Source organism: Rhinopithecus roxellana, chromosome 13 (genome assembly GCF_007565055.1).
Source record: "Rhinopithecus roxellana isolate Shanxi Qingling chromosome 13, ASM756505v1, whole genome shotgun sequence".
In the NCBI taxonomy this organism is placed as follows: domain Eukaryota; kingdom Metazoa; phylum Chordata; class Mammalia; order Primates; family Cercopithecidae; genus Rhinopithecus; species Rhinopithecus roxellana.
Genome location: NC_044561.1, coordinates 2988029 through 3002991, shown reverse-complemented (window position 1 = coordinate 3002991; position 14963 = coordinate 2988029). Strand labels below are relative to the sequence as shown.

Here is a 14963-nt window from a genome sequence, read left to right as displayed (position 1 = left end):
CCTGGGCAACAGAGTGAGACTCCATCTCAGAAAAAAAAAAAAGAGGTTGACAATGGAAGTGAAGTTTGAGCTCTTGCTGTGTCCATTACAGGTAGAGAACAGTCTATTGGCAGGTGGCTTCTGACAGAGGAAGTCACCAACCCCAGAGCAGGCTGAGGAATTCGCAGTGGATTAAATAGAGACTGCCCTCTCCGTCTCCACTCCCTGGGGCGCACGCTTCATTAGAGGGTCCTGTGTACACCTCGGTACAGAAGTATAGAAAGTTGACAGCAGATTCTGTGGTCTCAGCCATGCACTGCAAGCTCTATGGACAGAGGGACTCCATTTTTTTTTTTTTAAATGAGACAGCGTCTTTTTCTGTTGCCCGAGCTGGAGTGTAATGGTGCTATCTCAGCTCACTGCAACCTCTGCCTCCCAGGTTCAAGTGATTCTCACACCTTGGCCACCTGAGCAGCTGGGATTACAGATGTGTGCCACCACATCTGAGTAATTTTTCTATTTTTAGTAGGGATGGGGTTTCTCCATGTTGACCAGGCTGCTCTAAAACTCCTGACCTCAAGCCATTTGCTCACCTCAGCCTCCCAAAGTGCTGAGATTACAGGTGTGAGCCACTGTGCCCAGCCTCCAGTAACGCTTGAGGAATCCTTTTGCCACCTCCGCAAATGTCACTTGCTGAAAATGACAAAACATTGCTAAGAAAAATAAATAAATGGAGAGATAAATAAATGGAGAGATATACCATATTCATGGATCTGGAAGACTCGATATTGTTAAGATGACCATTGATTTACAGATTAATGCAACTCTATCAAAATTCCAGAAGCCTTTCTCAAAGGCAAGATGATTGATTCTATAACTTAGATAAAATGCAAAGAATCTCGAATAGGCAAAGTAATTTTGAAAAAAGACAAAGTACTTAGGCTACTTGATTTCAGTACTTACTATAAAGCTACAGTAATTAATACAGTGTGATATTGGCATAAGGATAGAAACACATACCAATGGAACGGAGTCCAGAAACAAACCCACACATATATGCAAAGTCAATTTTTTTTTTTTTTTTTTTGAGACAGTCTTGCTCTGTCGCCCAGGCTAGAGTACAGTGGTGCGATCTCAGCTCACTGAAACCTCCGCCTCACGTGTTCAAGTAATTCTCCTGTATCAGCCTCCTGAGTAGCTGGGACTACAGGCACACACCACCACACCCGGCTAATTTTTGTATTTTTAGTAGAGATGGGGTTTCACCATATTCGTCAGGCTGGTCTCAAACTCCTGACCTCAGGTGTTCCACCTGCCTTGGCCCCCCAAAGTGCTGGGATTACAGGCATGAGCCACCGCGCCTGGCCCAAAATCAATTTTTGACCAAGATACCAAGTCATTTCAGTGAGTCAAGGGAAGTGTTTTTTCGTTTGTTTGTTTGTTTCTTGAGATGGAATCTCGCTGTCTCTAGGCTGGAGTGCAGTGGCGCGATCTCGGCTCACTGCAAGCTCTGCCTCCCGGGTTCTCCCCATTCTCCCGCCTCAGCCTCCCGAGTAGCTGGGACTACAGGCGCCCACCACCACGCCCGGCTAATTTTTATTTTTAGTAGAGACGGGGTTTCACCGAGTTAACCAGGATGGTCTCGATCTCCTGACCTCGTGATCCACTGGCCTTGGCCTCCCAAAGTGCTGGAATTACAGGAGTGAGCCACCGCGTCTGGCCGGGAAGTGTTTTTAAAATGATGTGGGAATAACTGAATATCCATCCAGGGAAAATTAAACTCCATCTCAATACACAAAAATAAATTTAAGACAAATCATAGAAATAAAGTCCATAATATAGAGTTTCTAGAAGAAAACTTAGGAGAATATCTGTGCCATGGGGTAGGCAAAGATTTCTTCCATAAGACACAAGCACAAACCACTGCAAAAAAAAAAAAAAAAAAAAAAAGCACAAAAATTGCAAAATTGGGCTTCATAAATATTTATGGATTTATTTATTTATAATTTTAGAGACAGTGTCTTAGGGCTGGGATCATGAGGTCAGGAGATTGAGACCATCCTGGCTAACATGGTGAAACCCCATCTCTACTAAAACACAAAAAAATTAGCCTGGCGTGGTGGCGGGCACCTGTAGTCCCAGCTACTCGGTAGGCTGAGGCTGGAGAATGGCGTGAACCCAGGAGGCAGAGCTTGCAGGGAGCCGAGATCGCGCCACTGCACTTCAGCCTGGGCGACAGAGCGAGACTCCGTCTCAAAACAAACAAACAAACAAACAAAAAAAGACAGTGTCTTGCTCCGTCACCCAGAATGGAGCGCAGTGGTGTGATCCACTGCACTTGAACCTCAGCCTTGAACTCCTGGGTTCAAGTGATCCTCCCACCTCAATCTCCTAAGTAGCTAAGACTATAGGTGTGCGCTGCCATGCCTGGCTATAAAAATTTATAATTTATGTTCATCAAAGACAGACAGTATTAAGAAAATGAATAGGCAAGCTACAGATTGGAAAAAATACATTTCCCATACATCTCCTGACAAAGGACTCATATCTTAACTATATAAAGAATTCAACAATAAGTATACCCCAATAAAAAATGAGTAAAAGACTAAACCAACATCTTTTTTTTTTTTTTTTTTTTTTTTTTTTGAGACGGAGTCTCGCTCTGTCGCCCAGGCTCGATGGAGTACAGTGGCCGGATCTCAGCTCACTGCAAGCTCCGCCTCCCGGGTTTACGCCATTCTCCTGCCTCAGCCTCCCGAGTAGCTGGGACTACAGGCGCCTGCCACCTCGCCCGGCTAGTTTTTTGTATTTTTTTAGTAGAGACGGGGTTTCACCGTGTTAGCCAGGATGGTCTCGATCTCCTGACCTCGTGATCCGCCCGTCTCGGCCTCCCAAAGTGCTGGGATTACAGGCTTGAGCCACCGCGCCCGGCTAAACCAACATCTTAAGGAAGAAGATGTACAAATGTCCAGTAAGCACATTAAAAGTCATTAGTCATCAGGGACATCAGAACAAAAGCACAGTGAGACGCCACTCCATACCCACGAGAATGACTAAAATAAAACAGACTGACGACGCTGAACACTGGCAAGAATTTAGAATGACAGCAAGTTTCATTCATTGCTGGCGGAATGCAGAATAGCACAAGAACACTGGAGAACTCTAATAAACATATGTCAACGCCATGCCCTACAAATTCCACTCCTAGGTATTTGTCCAACAGAAATGAAAACATATATCCATAAAGACTCGTACAAGAATGTTCACAGCTGCCTTATTCATAATAGCTCCATAATAGCCTTCAACTGGAAACGACCCAAATGACTATCAACAGAACGGACAGACACATTGTGGGATTTTCATACAATGGGATCCTAAGCAATAAAACAGAAAAAAGTATCAATACACCCATGATATGGATTGGATCTGTGTCCCATCCAGTCTCATATGGAAATGTAATCCCCAGTGTCGGAGGTGGGGCCTGGTGGGAGGTGTTTGAATCATGGGGGCGGATCCCTCATGAATGGCTTGGTGGCCTCCCTGTAGTAATGAGTTCATGCAAGATCTGGTTGTTTAAAAAGAGCCTGGCGGCCGGGCACGGTGGCTCACGCCTGTTATCCTAGCACTGTGGGAGGCCGAGACGGGTGGATTGCCTGAGGTCAAGAGTTGGAGACCAGCCTGGCCAACATGGTGAAATCCCATCTCTACTAAAAATACAAAAAATTAGCGGGCATGGTGGTGGGTGCTTGTAATCCCAGCTACTCAGGAGGCTGAGGCAGGAGAGTTGCTTGAACCTGGGAGGTGGAGGTTGCAGTGAGCCAGGATCACGCCACTGTACTCCAGCCTGGACAATAAAAGCAAAACTCCATCAAGAAAGAAAGAAAGGAAGGAAAGGAAAAGGAAAGGAAAAAGGAAAGGAAAAGAAAGAGGGCCTGCCACCTCCCCACTCTCTCTCTCTCGCTCTCTTGCCATATGATGCACCTGTTACCCCTTCACCTGGGCAACAAGAGCAAAACTCCATCTCAAAAAATAAACAAATAAGGCCGGGCGCGGTGGCTCACGCCTGTAATCCCAGCACTTTGGAAGGCTGAGGTGGGTGGATCACGAGGTCAGGAGTTCAAGACCAACCTGGCCAAGATGGTGAAACCCCATCTCTACTAAAAATATAAAAATTAGCTGGGTGTGGTGGCGGGGGCCTGTAATCCCAGCTACTCAGGAGGCTGAGGCAGGAGAATCGCTTGAACCCTAGGGGGTGGAGGTTGCAGTGAGCCAAGATCACACCACTACATGCCAGCCTGGGCAACAGAGTGGGACTCTGTCTCAAAAATAAATAAATAAATAAATAAATAAATAAATAGAGCCTGGCACCTCCCCACTCTCTCTCTTGCTGTCTTGCCATGTGACGCACCTGTTACCCCTTCACCTTCTGCCGTGATTGTAAGCTTCCAAGAGTTCCAGACCAGCCTGGGCAACATAGTGAAACCCCATCTCTACTAAAAGTACATAGTTAGGCATGGTGGCACGCGCCTATAATCCCAGCTATTCGGTAGGCTGAGGCAGGAGAATAGCTTGAACCCGGGAGGCAGAGGTTGCAGTGAGCTGAGATGGAGCCATTGCACTCCAGCCTGGGCAACAGAGCAAGACTCCATCTCAAAAAACAAACAAAACAAAACAAAACACCAAAAGAAAAAAATAAAGAAACTCAAGACAACATTCAGAACAAAACTAGGTGACTGTATATCTCTACAATCCCTCAAACACAAATCAGCACCAGCTGTGAAGCCAGTGTGACCAGCATCCACGTGGATGGAGCAGTGGGAGGTAACTGGGTGTCGAGGGACCTGAGCACAGGCGCACCCCAACATGGTCAGCAGATGGCCATGGGAAGCTCAATAGGCCAGTTTGAGAACAGCAGCTGAAACTCCAAGGAGTTTGTGAGTCCAGAGGGTGAAGGCAAGAGGTCCCTGGTCTGAAGGGGCTGGACTAGTTGAGCCTCTAGGAAGTCTTGAAACTGACCAGTCAGGCTCCCATCCAGACAGGGCCCACGTGGAGGAGAATATGCGGTGAGGGGGATCAAAATCAGGAACAAGGACAACAGACACAAAAGGAAAGAGAAAGTCTAACAAAAGTAGGAGCATGAACAGAAGCAGGAAACCGCAGAAAGGGAGCTGCCATATTTTTGGAAAACTACATAAGAACAACAGAAAGAGATCTTGCGAAGTGAGAAAAGCTGTCTTGACTGTGTTCCTTCTACAATTTCAGGAAAAAACCTACTTTTCCACAGAAAATCTCTGAGGTGAAATCCAATAGAAAGTTATTATTAGAAAAAAGAGAATATGGAAAAGAGTAACTTTCCTACTGACAACTAAAACACCAGAAAGCCCCATGAAACAGAAAAAAAAAAAAAAAAAAAAAAAAAAAAAACGAATCAATGGTCTGAAAGTGATCCTAGCACTTTGGGAGGCCCAGATGGAAAGATTTCTCGAGGCCAGGAGTTCAAGACCAGCCTGGGCAACATAGTGAGACCTCATCTCTATAAAAAGAGTTAAAAAATTAGCCAGGCATGGTGGCATTTGCCTATAGTCCCAGCTACTTGGGAGGCTGAGGCAGGAAGATCATTTGAGCCCAGGAGTTGGAGGCTGCAATGAGCTATATGATTGTGCCACTGCACTTCAGCCTGGGTGACAGAGTGAGACCCTGTCTCTGAAAATAAATAAATAAAGAAATAAAATTAATTTGTGCAGCAACAGAAATAAAGTGACAGAATATGTGTTATATGTGTGTACACACACATTGCATATAAATATGTATCAATCTATGCATTGCACAGCCACCAAAAAAGCCTAGAAACAAAGATCAACCCAGAGGCAATGAGCACCCCTGGTATTCAGATTATGGTTTTGAAATACCACTTGCCACTAAAAACAAAAAGTAAAAACAGGGCTTCATGAAGAAATAGCTGATTCCACGTCTCACACAGCACAAGTAGCAGATGAGCCTGGAACCTCTTGTCAGGCAGACAGCAAGGACTCAGGAGGCAGATTAAAGAGGCTTCCACTGGCCAGGTGCGGTGGCTTATGCCTATAATCCCAGAACTTTGGGAGGCTGAGCTGGGCAAATCATCTGAGGTTAGGAGTTCAAGATCAGCCTGGCCAACATGGTGAAACTCCGTCTTTACTAGAAATATGAAAATTAGCCAGATGCAGTGGTGCATACCCGTAGTCCCAGCTACACGGGAAGGCTGAGGCTGGAGAATTGCTTGAACCTGGGAGGCGGAGGTTGCAGTGAGCCGAGATCGCGCCACTGTACCTCAGCCTTGGCGACAGGGCGAGACTCCATGTCAAAAGAAAAAAAAGAAGAAGAAGAAGAAGCTTCCACTGGCCAAAAATAGGACATTTTCTTTTTCTTTTTTTTTTTTTTTGAGACGGAGTCTCGCTCTGTCGCCCAGGCTGGAATGCAGTGGCCGGATCTCAGCTCACTGCAAGCTCTGCCTCCCGGGTTTACGCCATTCTCCTGCCTCAGCCTCCCGAGTAGCTGGGACTATAGGCGCCCCCCACCTCGCCCAGCTAGTTTTTTGTATTTTTTAGTAGAGACGGGGTTTCACCGGGTTAGCTAGGATGGTCTCGATCTCCTGACCTCGTGATCCACCCGTCTCGGCCTCCCAAAGTGCTAGGATTACAGGCTTGAGCCACCGCGCCCGGCCCTAAGAATAGGACATTTTCAACCTCAATAAAGATAATAATTGCCAACCATTGAAATAGATCAGATGAGTTTAAATCTATGATATTGATTATAGTAAATAAAAGTACTACATAATGGTGCTAGTTAAAACATAAAGTTAATTGGTGGCTTCACCTTCAGAGGATGACAGGGCACAGATTCATTATCTTGGAACCTGATGAATAAAGGGAATGAATGACACCTTTCTCCTGCCCTCCCCATATGAAACGTGCCAGTGGGGAATAACAGCGGATAAGGGGAAGCGTCTCTTTCTGGAAGCATCCTAGCTAAGATTGTTCTGAAAGGGCGTCAGAAGAACAGTGGTGCGTATCCCGTGATGCGTGGCAGATCTGGACACAGCGATGCCTCCTGGTGGAAGAACTCAGCAGCCCTTCTGGTCTTGCCAAGGGCATGGCATTGGAGTCTGATCAAGCCTCCGGATCCAGAGGACAGATAAACCAGCTGAACATACCAGGAGAGCACCATCAGCAACTTCCAGACTATAGGAAAGTCAGGGCAGATGGTCCCAGGGTCTCCAACAGACAAAGTGTAAAGAAAAGAAACAGATGGAAGGGGAACCCACAGGTTCAAAGAGACTCTTTTTTTTTTGAGATGGAGTCTCGCTCTTTTGCCCGGGCTGGAGTGCAGTGGTGCGATCTTGGCTCACTGCAAGCTCCGCCTCCTGGGTTCACGCCATTCTCCTGCCTCAGCCTCCCGAGCAGCTGGGACTACAGGCGCCCGCCACCACGCCCGGCTAGTTTTTTGTATTTTTAATAGAGACAGGGTTTCACTGTGTAGGCCAGGATGGTCTCGATCTTCTGACCTCGTGATCCACCCGCCTTGGCCTCTCAAAGTGCTGGGATTACAGGCATGAGTCACCACACCCGGTCAAAAAAAAAATTTTTTTTTAAGAGTAAAACCAAATTCTAGTGCCTCAGGCTGTAAGGTAGAGTGATAAACTACAAAGGAACACAAGGAAATGTGACCTCAGACCAGTGGCCACTGTTAGAGGGAGGGAGAGGCTGTGGTTTTGATGGGGGCACCTGAAGGAGCTTCTGGGGAGGCTGGCAAAGTTCTGCATGGTAGTTTCAGGTCTGTTTGCCTAATAATGATTCATTCGGCTCTAACCTGTTCAGCAAGATTTTCTGTGTCTGTGTTTTAGTTTACAATAAAAAACATTAAAAAAAAAAATTTTAAGTCAGATCCTGTCCCTCCTTGGCTCAAGACCCTCCCATGGTGTCCCTTTCACTGAGAGGAAGGACCACAGTCCTGCCGGGGCCTGCAGGGTCAGGGCCTCTTAATGGCTGGTTATCTCACACTCGCCCTCTACTGCAGCCTTCGGCCTTTCCACGCGCTGTCCCTTCCCCCAGAGGTCTCCCTGGCTAATGCCCTTACCTCCTTCAGGCCTTTTTCTTTTCTTTTTCTTTTTTTTTTTTTTGAGACAGAGTCTCACTGTCACCCAGGCTGGAGTGCTGTGGCGTGATCTCGGCTCACTGCAACCTCCGCCTCCCAGGTTCAAGCGATTCTCCTGCTTCAGCCTCCCGAGTAGCTGTGACTACAGGCACCCGTCACCACATGCCCGGCTAATTTTTTTGTATTTTTAGTAGAGACAAGGTTTCACCATGTTGTCCAGGTTGGTCTCGAACCCCTGACCTCAGGTGATCCGTCCATCTCGGCCTCCCAAAGTGCTGGGATTATAAGCGTGAGCCACTGCGCTGGGCCCTTTAGGCCTTTTTCAATGTCACCTTTCTGGTGATGTTTTCCTTGAGCATCTGTTAAAAGCTGCACCCCCACCAAAGACATCCCGTCCCTGCTCTACTTTTCTCCTAGCATATTTTGCATGGAACGTGTTACGTATTGATTCACTTACTCACTGTGGATATTTCTGGCTCCCTCCTTGGGGTGGCAGGGGTTTTTGTCTGCTGTATCCCCACTGCCTCCCACAGCGCTTGGCACAGGGTAGTAAGTAGGGATCAAGTAAATGAGCTACAGGTGGGGGTGGCCTCTGGCACTGTTCTGTTTGGTGTGATTCTGGCCAGTGGACCTGCCCAGTTGTCACAACTGAGGTGCCACTGCCTGGAGAGGGCAGCTCTCCTTACTGAGTGGGCCTGGGCAATACTCATCCCTGCCCAGCCCAGGTGTGCCACAAGTGGCAAGGTCAGTCATTGAACACAAGGACAGGAACCCACAGGCTCCATAACTTCTGTGCCCACATCCAACGGGGTGGCAGGGACTTAATGCAACATCCTAAAGTGCTCACGGAGTACACGGAGCCCAGGGACCTTGGGGCACGGTCTTGTTGTGTGTGGGTGGGACGTGCATTTTCTAATAGAAAAATTGTTCCCCCGCCAGGCACGGTGGCTCATGCCTGTAATCCCAGCACTTTGGGAGGCCGAGGCGGGCAGATCACTTGAGGTCAGGAGTTCAAGACTAGCCTAGCCGACATGGTGAAACCCCATCTCTACAAAAAAATGAAAAAATTAGCCAGGCATGATGGCAGGTGCCTGTAGTCCCAGCTACTCGGGAGGCTGAGGCAGGAGAATCGCTTGAACCTGGGAGGTGGAGATTGCAGTGAGCTGAGATCGCGACACTGGACTCCAGCCTGGGCAACAGAGTGAGACTCCATCTCAAAAAAAAAAAAAAAAAAAGACTGTTCGTCATGCCCAGCTGACCAGTATTTTATGGTATCCTCCAAAGAGCACCCTGACTTCCAGGGGTTCCCTTCACACATTGGAGGGAGAACAATTAGCTGAAATTTCCTTCCGAACCTTCCGAGGCGCCTCACCAGTATGCCCCACCCCACCTCTCCCACTCAGCCCCTGCGCTCAAGCCCTGGCTCACGTCTGCCCGCTGCCCACTCATGGCTGTGTGCAGGCTGCTGCCGTGTTCCCTTGGAAAGCCCTCTCTTCTCTCCATCTAGCCAAGCCCACTCCCTCGGCTCTTTTCTTTCCTGTGTCATTGAAGCCCTGCTTGGCGCCAGGCCCTGGAGCTACGGAGACGAAGGAAGCGGAAGGAAGCCTTTGCGGAGCTCCCAGTCTCGGGAGGGATAGGAGCAGGCGAGTTAACTTCTAGTTCTCATAGCTAAGGTACCCAGGGGCCTTGCGGGGGCCAGGGCAAACAGTTTATGCTTATTAATTCACTTCATCCTCTCAAGAATGCTGGGAGGCAGTTACTATGATTCTCTCCATTTCTCAGATAGGTAAGCAGAGGCGCAGAATCCAAGGTCACAAAACTAGTCACTGGCGAAGCTGGGCTTTGAAGCCACCACGAGCTAAGAACAGACAGAAGCATCTGTTGGAGTCCAGGGGGGAGGGGTGACTGAAACTGCCCCAGGGAGTCAGAGGAGGCTTTGGGAAGGAGGGGACCGCTGCTTCTCAACGGGACAGCAGAGGAAGGGACTGGTGGCTGTAGGCTAAGGGGACAGCAGGGCAGCAGCTCCGTGGCGGGGACACCAGCAGAGGGCCAGCTCTTCCGAGGAGCTGAGCTGTGTTGGGGGTGTCGGGAGAAGCTGCTGGATCAGCAGAACGTGGGACCCCTCGCTGAGAAGCCTGTGTTCAGTTCTGTGGGCAGTGGGGCCGTGGAATGATTCTGCTCCTGGGAGTGACACGGTCAGGTCCGTGTGGCTGCTCCCTGGGGGCTGCAGTGAGGAGGGCTGCAGCGAAAGGGCCTTTCTCTTCCTTGGGCCTCCACTCACTCTGGCATCTCAGGCAATGACTAGCTCTTTGAGACTCAGTTTCTTCCTCTATAAAATGGAGGCAGAAATGCCACCAGCCTCCTAGGGCTGCTAGAAGCTTGAATGACTACTGCAAGGAACCGTGCCCCACAGAGCCAGGTGCTGGGAAGGGCAGCCACGGTCATCCTCCCTGGGAAGGGTATCTGGTAGGCTGGGCCCTCTCCTTGGAACGCACCCCGCTTTCCTCGAGTGACCCCTTCAGGCCCTGGAGTCTGATACTCACCACCACCTCCAGGTCAGAGTTCAGGTGCCGCTGGGTGTCAGACATCTGCACCAAGATCTCCCCTGGAGGCATGGATGGAGCTGTGGCTTTGGTGTGGGGAAGCCTGCCCTGCCCGCCCACCACCCTCTTCCGCTGAAAGCCAACAGAGGGCCTGCCCGAGGCTGGATTTCAGGACCAAAGTCCGGGAACTTCCCATATGGCTCTCTGTGAGCCAGGCTGTGCGTGTCCCAGCCTGGAAGCAGCCCAGCAGGGAGTGGTGGCGGGGAGCCTGGGCCGCAGAACGAGAGTCTGGCTCTGGGCCTTGGGCTGCAAGGCCTGTGTCAGGGACACGAGGCATGCTGGAAGGGCAAGGGTGCAAAAGAAGGGCCCGACAATGGGGTCTGCCATGGAGGGGGAGCCTCACCCAGAATCTGCGATGTGGGGCTCTGCAGGGCGCGCTCCCCGATCTTCTGGATGGCACTGAAGTAGACCTCGGCTGCCTCAGACAGAGCTATGGACCAGGAGGGACAGGTCCGGTCCAGCCCTGCCTCTGCCCCACCCTTCTGGAGGCTCTTTTCATCTGGAAGGGCCTGTGTCTGTCCTGGGTGGGGTGTGGGCATCTGTGTGTGCCCCTGAGGAGGGTGTGGCCAGTTGAGCTGTGAAGCTCAGGTGTGGGGCATAAGGTGAGGGCTGGGGGCAGGGAGGTGGCGTGGACAGCATCCAAGAAGCAGGGGAATGGGTGGCCCTGAGGTTCAGGGTTGATCAGCGCTGGTGGGTAGAGGGGTGCTGTTGGCAGGTATGAGCGGCCAAAGCGGACCGGTACAAGGGCTTGTGTGGGGACCGAGTGAGTGTCAAGGCCAGCTGTAGGGCGTGTGGATGGTGGCCGGTCAAAGTGAGGAAGCCAGCTGCTGTGTGAGCCTGGGTGCAGAGGTGGGACTGGGTATAGGGGTGGGTTCAGCAGGTGGCATTGAGCTGATACCTAGAAATGTATCAGGGGTTGCACTGGGGTTGTGTGGGCCTGCAGGGCCTGCTACTGTATCATGGGAGTGTCTGGAGGCACCTGAAGGAGGGGGCAATGAGGGGTGCTGGGTGTGGACTGGGATGAGTGGGCACAGGAGAGTGGGGGTGCATAAGGCCTCTCTGGCTGCAGAGGTATGAGGGTGAGGGTGGTGGGTAGGAGGGTGTAGGACTGAGGATGAACAGGTGTGGGGTGCAGAGAATCTGGGAGGGGCCTGGAGGTGGGGACAGCAGAGGCCCAGGGCTGGTGCTCGGTGGCCTGGGCAGGCACTCACCATGGAAGGCACGCAGGTAGTTGTTGCCCAGGTACACCAGGTTCTCCAGGGCGGGGTTAAACTGCTCCATGATGCTCTGGACCCCAGGGCCAGGGGAGGAAAAAGGTGTGGAGATGGGGGAGCGAGAAGGAACAATGGACAGAGTCAAGTCACCAGGCATCAGGGACAGGGCACCCCCAGCCCAGTGAGAAGCTCCCAGACTTTGGGGAGCCCACCTACAAACCTAGGCTCACCCAGAATCCTGGCTCTTGGCTGTGGGACCTCAGAGCCCATCTTTTGGGGTCCTGTTCCAAGCTATGGTCCCCTCACAACCAGCTCCGGCTCACAGCTGCTCTGGCGGGACCGAGGTACCTCCCGAGATGGCGCACCTGGGAGGTTCTCCTCCTGCTGGGCTGAAGCTGGCCCACCCGCTGTGGTCCCCACTGGGCACGGCTCAGCCTTGCCTGTGTCCAGGCCTTGCTGGGCTAGACACATGGGGAAGCCAACAGTCGCCCCAGGGGCAAGGGCAGCTCTTGCCCTCCTCCAAGAACAGCCCCGCCATAGGCAGGGCTGTGGCTGGATTAGTGTGGGCCACCCCAGGCTGGGGCAGGGCAGAGAGCTCCCTGGATGGTGGAGACAGGCCTGGACTTAGGCCAGGACTTGGACTTGGGTCTTGGTTCAAGTCCCAGCAGTGCCTCTTCCTCCCTCCATGACCTTGAATGAGCTGTTTAACCCATTTGGTCTCAGTTTTCTCATCTATCAAACAGGGTGGTCATTTTCAACTTCACAGGTGGGTGGCCTGAGGCTTACAGGTGAAAGGGTCCTGCACACAGGAGGTGCTAAATGTCTGTGGCGGCTGCAGCAACCCCCTGGGGGTGAGGTAGGAAGTCTGAGTGAGGGGCTCAGAAATGAGAGAGAGAGGGGAGGGGGGGGTCTTTATTCCCAGGCTGGGCAGCCAGGCCCTTCTCATCCAGACTCTCAACTCTCCCCACCCTGGGCCCTGGGCCCTCTTCTGCCTTGTCCAGCATCTGGGAGTTGGGGGTTCCTGCTGTATGGCTGAGTGCCCTCAGGGATCCTTACCCCCGTACCCACCCCGGCCCAGCCTGGCTCCAGGCTTCCCTTTCCAGGACACCTGCAGCCCCGGCTGGCCCTCCGTCCTCCAAAGCGGGCATGACTTCTGTGCCCTGGGAGGAGGGGCTCAGGCCCTGGCTTGGCCACCCACGTGCTCACCTTGTAGATGGCCATGGTGGACCTGTAGAACTGGTCCATCTCGGGGGCCATGGAGGGGCTGTCGCCGGGTCTGAACAGGAGGCAGGGAGCTGGTGGTGATGGCACAGCCGGGAGCAGTGGTGGGTGGTTCCTCAGGTGCCCACGGCTCCGCCGGCAGCGAGGAAGCTGCAGAGAGGGACCTGGAGATGGAGGCCTGCCTCAGAGGAGTGGCAGCTTAATTATTCACCAGTTCGGGATGTCAGAATGTGATCTGGGGCGTAACCGGACCCGGTGGGGAAGGCATCTGTGACGGGCGGGCGGGCTCGTGTGACCTGCCCTTCAATTATTCACCCCTCAGAGCCATGGGCTGATACAAGTGCCCATGTGGATGAGCCCCCTCCTGGGCCAACCCCTCCTCAAGGACCCCTGACCCTGGGGGGCCCCGCCCTCCCACCTGCCTATACCAGGCATTGCCCACCTTACTGGGTTGGCGTTGCCCAATGCCCTCCCGGAGGACCCTCTCTGCCAGACCCAGCAGACGCAGCCTCTGGAGGTGAACGCTGCTTTACTTCTCACTGTCCTCAGGCCTGCGGCTCACTGTGGGGCCACGCCCTCTGTGGCTTCCAAAGCCACTCTGGCCCGCCCAGCTCCTCCACCTGCTGGAGCGGGAGCAGCACAGACGCTGGAGTTGCCCAGTCCTGGGCAGACCTTGGCCCTGCACATGCGCTGCCTGTCCATGCAGAGTCCCCAGCCTCTCTGGGTGACAACTGGGGCTCTCCCTGGGTCCTCCAAGATGAGGTTGAGGATTGTGTCCCCCCTTGGGCCTGCCTGGGCTTTGTGGGCCTGGCAGCTGCCTCTGAACACCCTAAGGGCTGGAAAAGGCTGGTCAAGGCCGAGGGTCAAGGCTGAGAGGAGTTGGGGTTCGGGAGAGCAGGGGGAACTCACACCACTGCACACACAACACAGGTGAACTTGAATCCAAATGGTTTATTTCACAGTTTTGGCTCTTAAGCCACTTCCACTGGGAAGAAGAAACCCCCAGGAATGACCTTTGAGAGCTGAGAGTTCTCGGGGTGGGGCAGTGTGAGCAGCTGGGCCAGTGTGAGGGGCAAAGTCGAACGGGCATCCTGCTTCTGCGGCCTGGGCCTTCCTGGCTGATAGGGTAGGGAACACCCCATTTCTCTAGTCCCAGCCCTCAGGGAACGGAGCAGAGGGCAGAGGGAGTGGGATGCACCCACTAGGAAGCCTGGGAGTGCCCTTGCTAGGGCTAGGGCGGAGGCAGCCCCACAGGCCCTCAGGGAGGCTGTGGCTGGGGGCAGGGGTACAGTTGCGCCCGGGTACCCTTAATGTTTGAGCTGATGGGGGAGTCAGTTGTCCTTTACAGTCAGTGAAAGGGGCCAAAGGGGGCTCTAGACTTTCCCAGCCTGGGATGACAGAAAGTGCTGGAAGGCAGGGTTAGTGGGAAAGAGGCCTTCAGGACCAGCCTCGGGCAGGCAGCTTGGCATTCTCCCAGGCCTGGTCTATGGACGCAGAGCCGCCTGGGCCCGCATCTGCCCAGGAGGGCAGTGGCTGGGCCTGGCCTGGCAGGGGCTGAATGGACGACGTCAGCTGGGGCCGGTGAGAGGCTGGGGGCCCTCAGGGTGAGAGCAGCAGCTGGATGAGCTTCTGGAACTCCTCACGGTGCTCATAGATGTAGACCTCAGTCTCCCAGAGGGCGTTGACCAGCACTGTGTCACTGACCTCATCCAGCATGATGTCCGTCCCCAGCTGGGGGTTCAATCTGTTCGGGCCAGGGAGGAGGGGGTCACCCTAGGCTGCTCAGGCTGGGCAGGGGATGCCAGCTAGGACC

General features: G+C 52.6%; 2 protein-coding genes across 8 annotated transcripts in view; both read right to left on the bottom strand.

Moving 5' to 3' along the window:
* Positions 1–13619, bottom strand: part of BAIAP2L2 (BAR/IMD domain containing adaptor protein 2 like 2) — a 33633-nt gene extending 20014 nt beyond the window's left edge. The window contains exons 1-5 of the mRNA XM_030915866.1: positions 13593–13619; positions 13136–13314; positions 11927–12002; positions 11059–11145; positions 10656–10717 (exon numbers count right to left, since the gene is read on the bottom strand). Of these exons, the coding sequence (XP_030771726.1) occupies positions 10656–10717; positions 11059–11145; positions 11927–12002; positions 13136–13186 (276 nt within the window). The 5' untranslated portion in view covers positions 13187–13314; positions 13593–13619. The remainder of the gene's footprint in view (positions 1–10655; positions 10718–11058; positions 11146–11926; positions 12003–13135; positions 13315–13592) is intronic.
* A 462-nt stretch (positions 13620–14081) lies between these two features.
* Positions 14082–14963, bottom strand: part of PLA2G6 (phospholipase A2 group VI) — a 72059-nt gene continuing 71177 nt past the window's right edge. For all 7 annotated transcript variants that reach the window (XM_010389227.1, XM_010389228.1, XM_030914996.1 and 4 more), the window contains one exon: positions 14082–14894. In XM_010389227.1, coding sequence (XP_010387529.1) covers positions 14750–14894 — 145 coding nt within the window. In that variant the 3' untranslated portion in view covers positions 14082–14749. The remainder of the gene's footprint in view (positions 14895–14963) is intronic.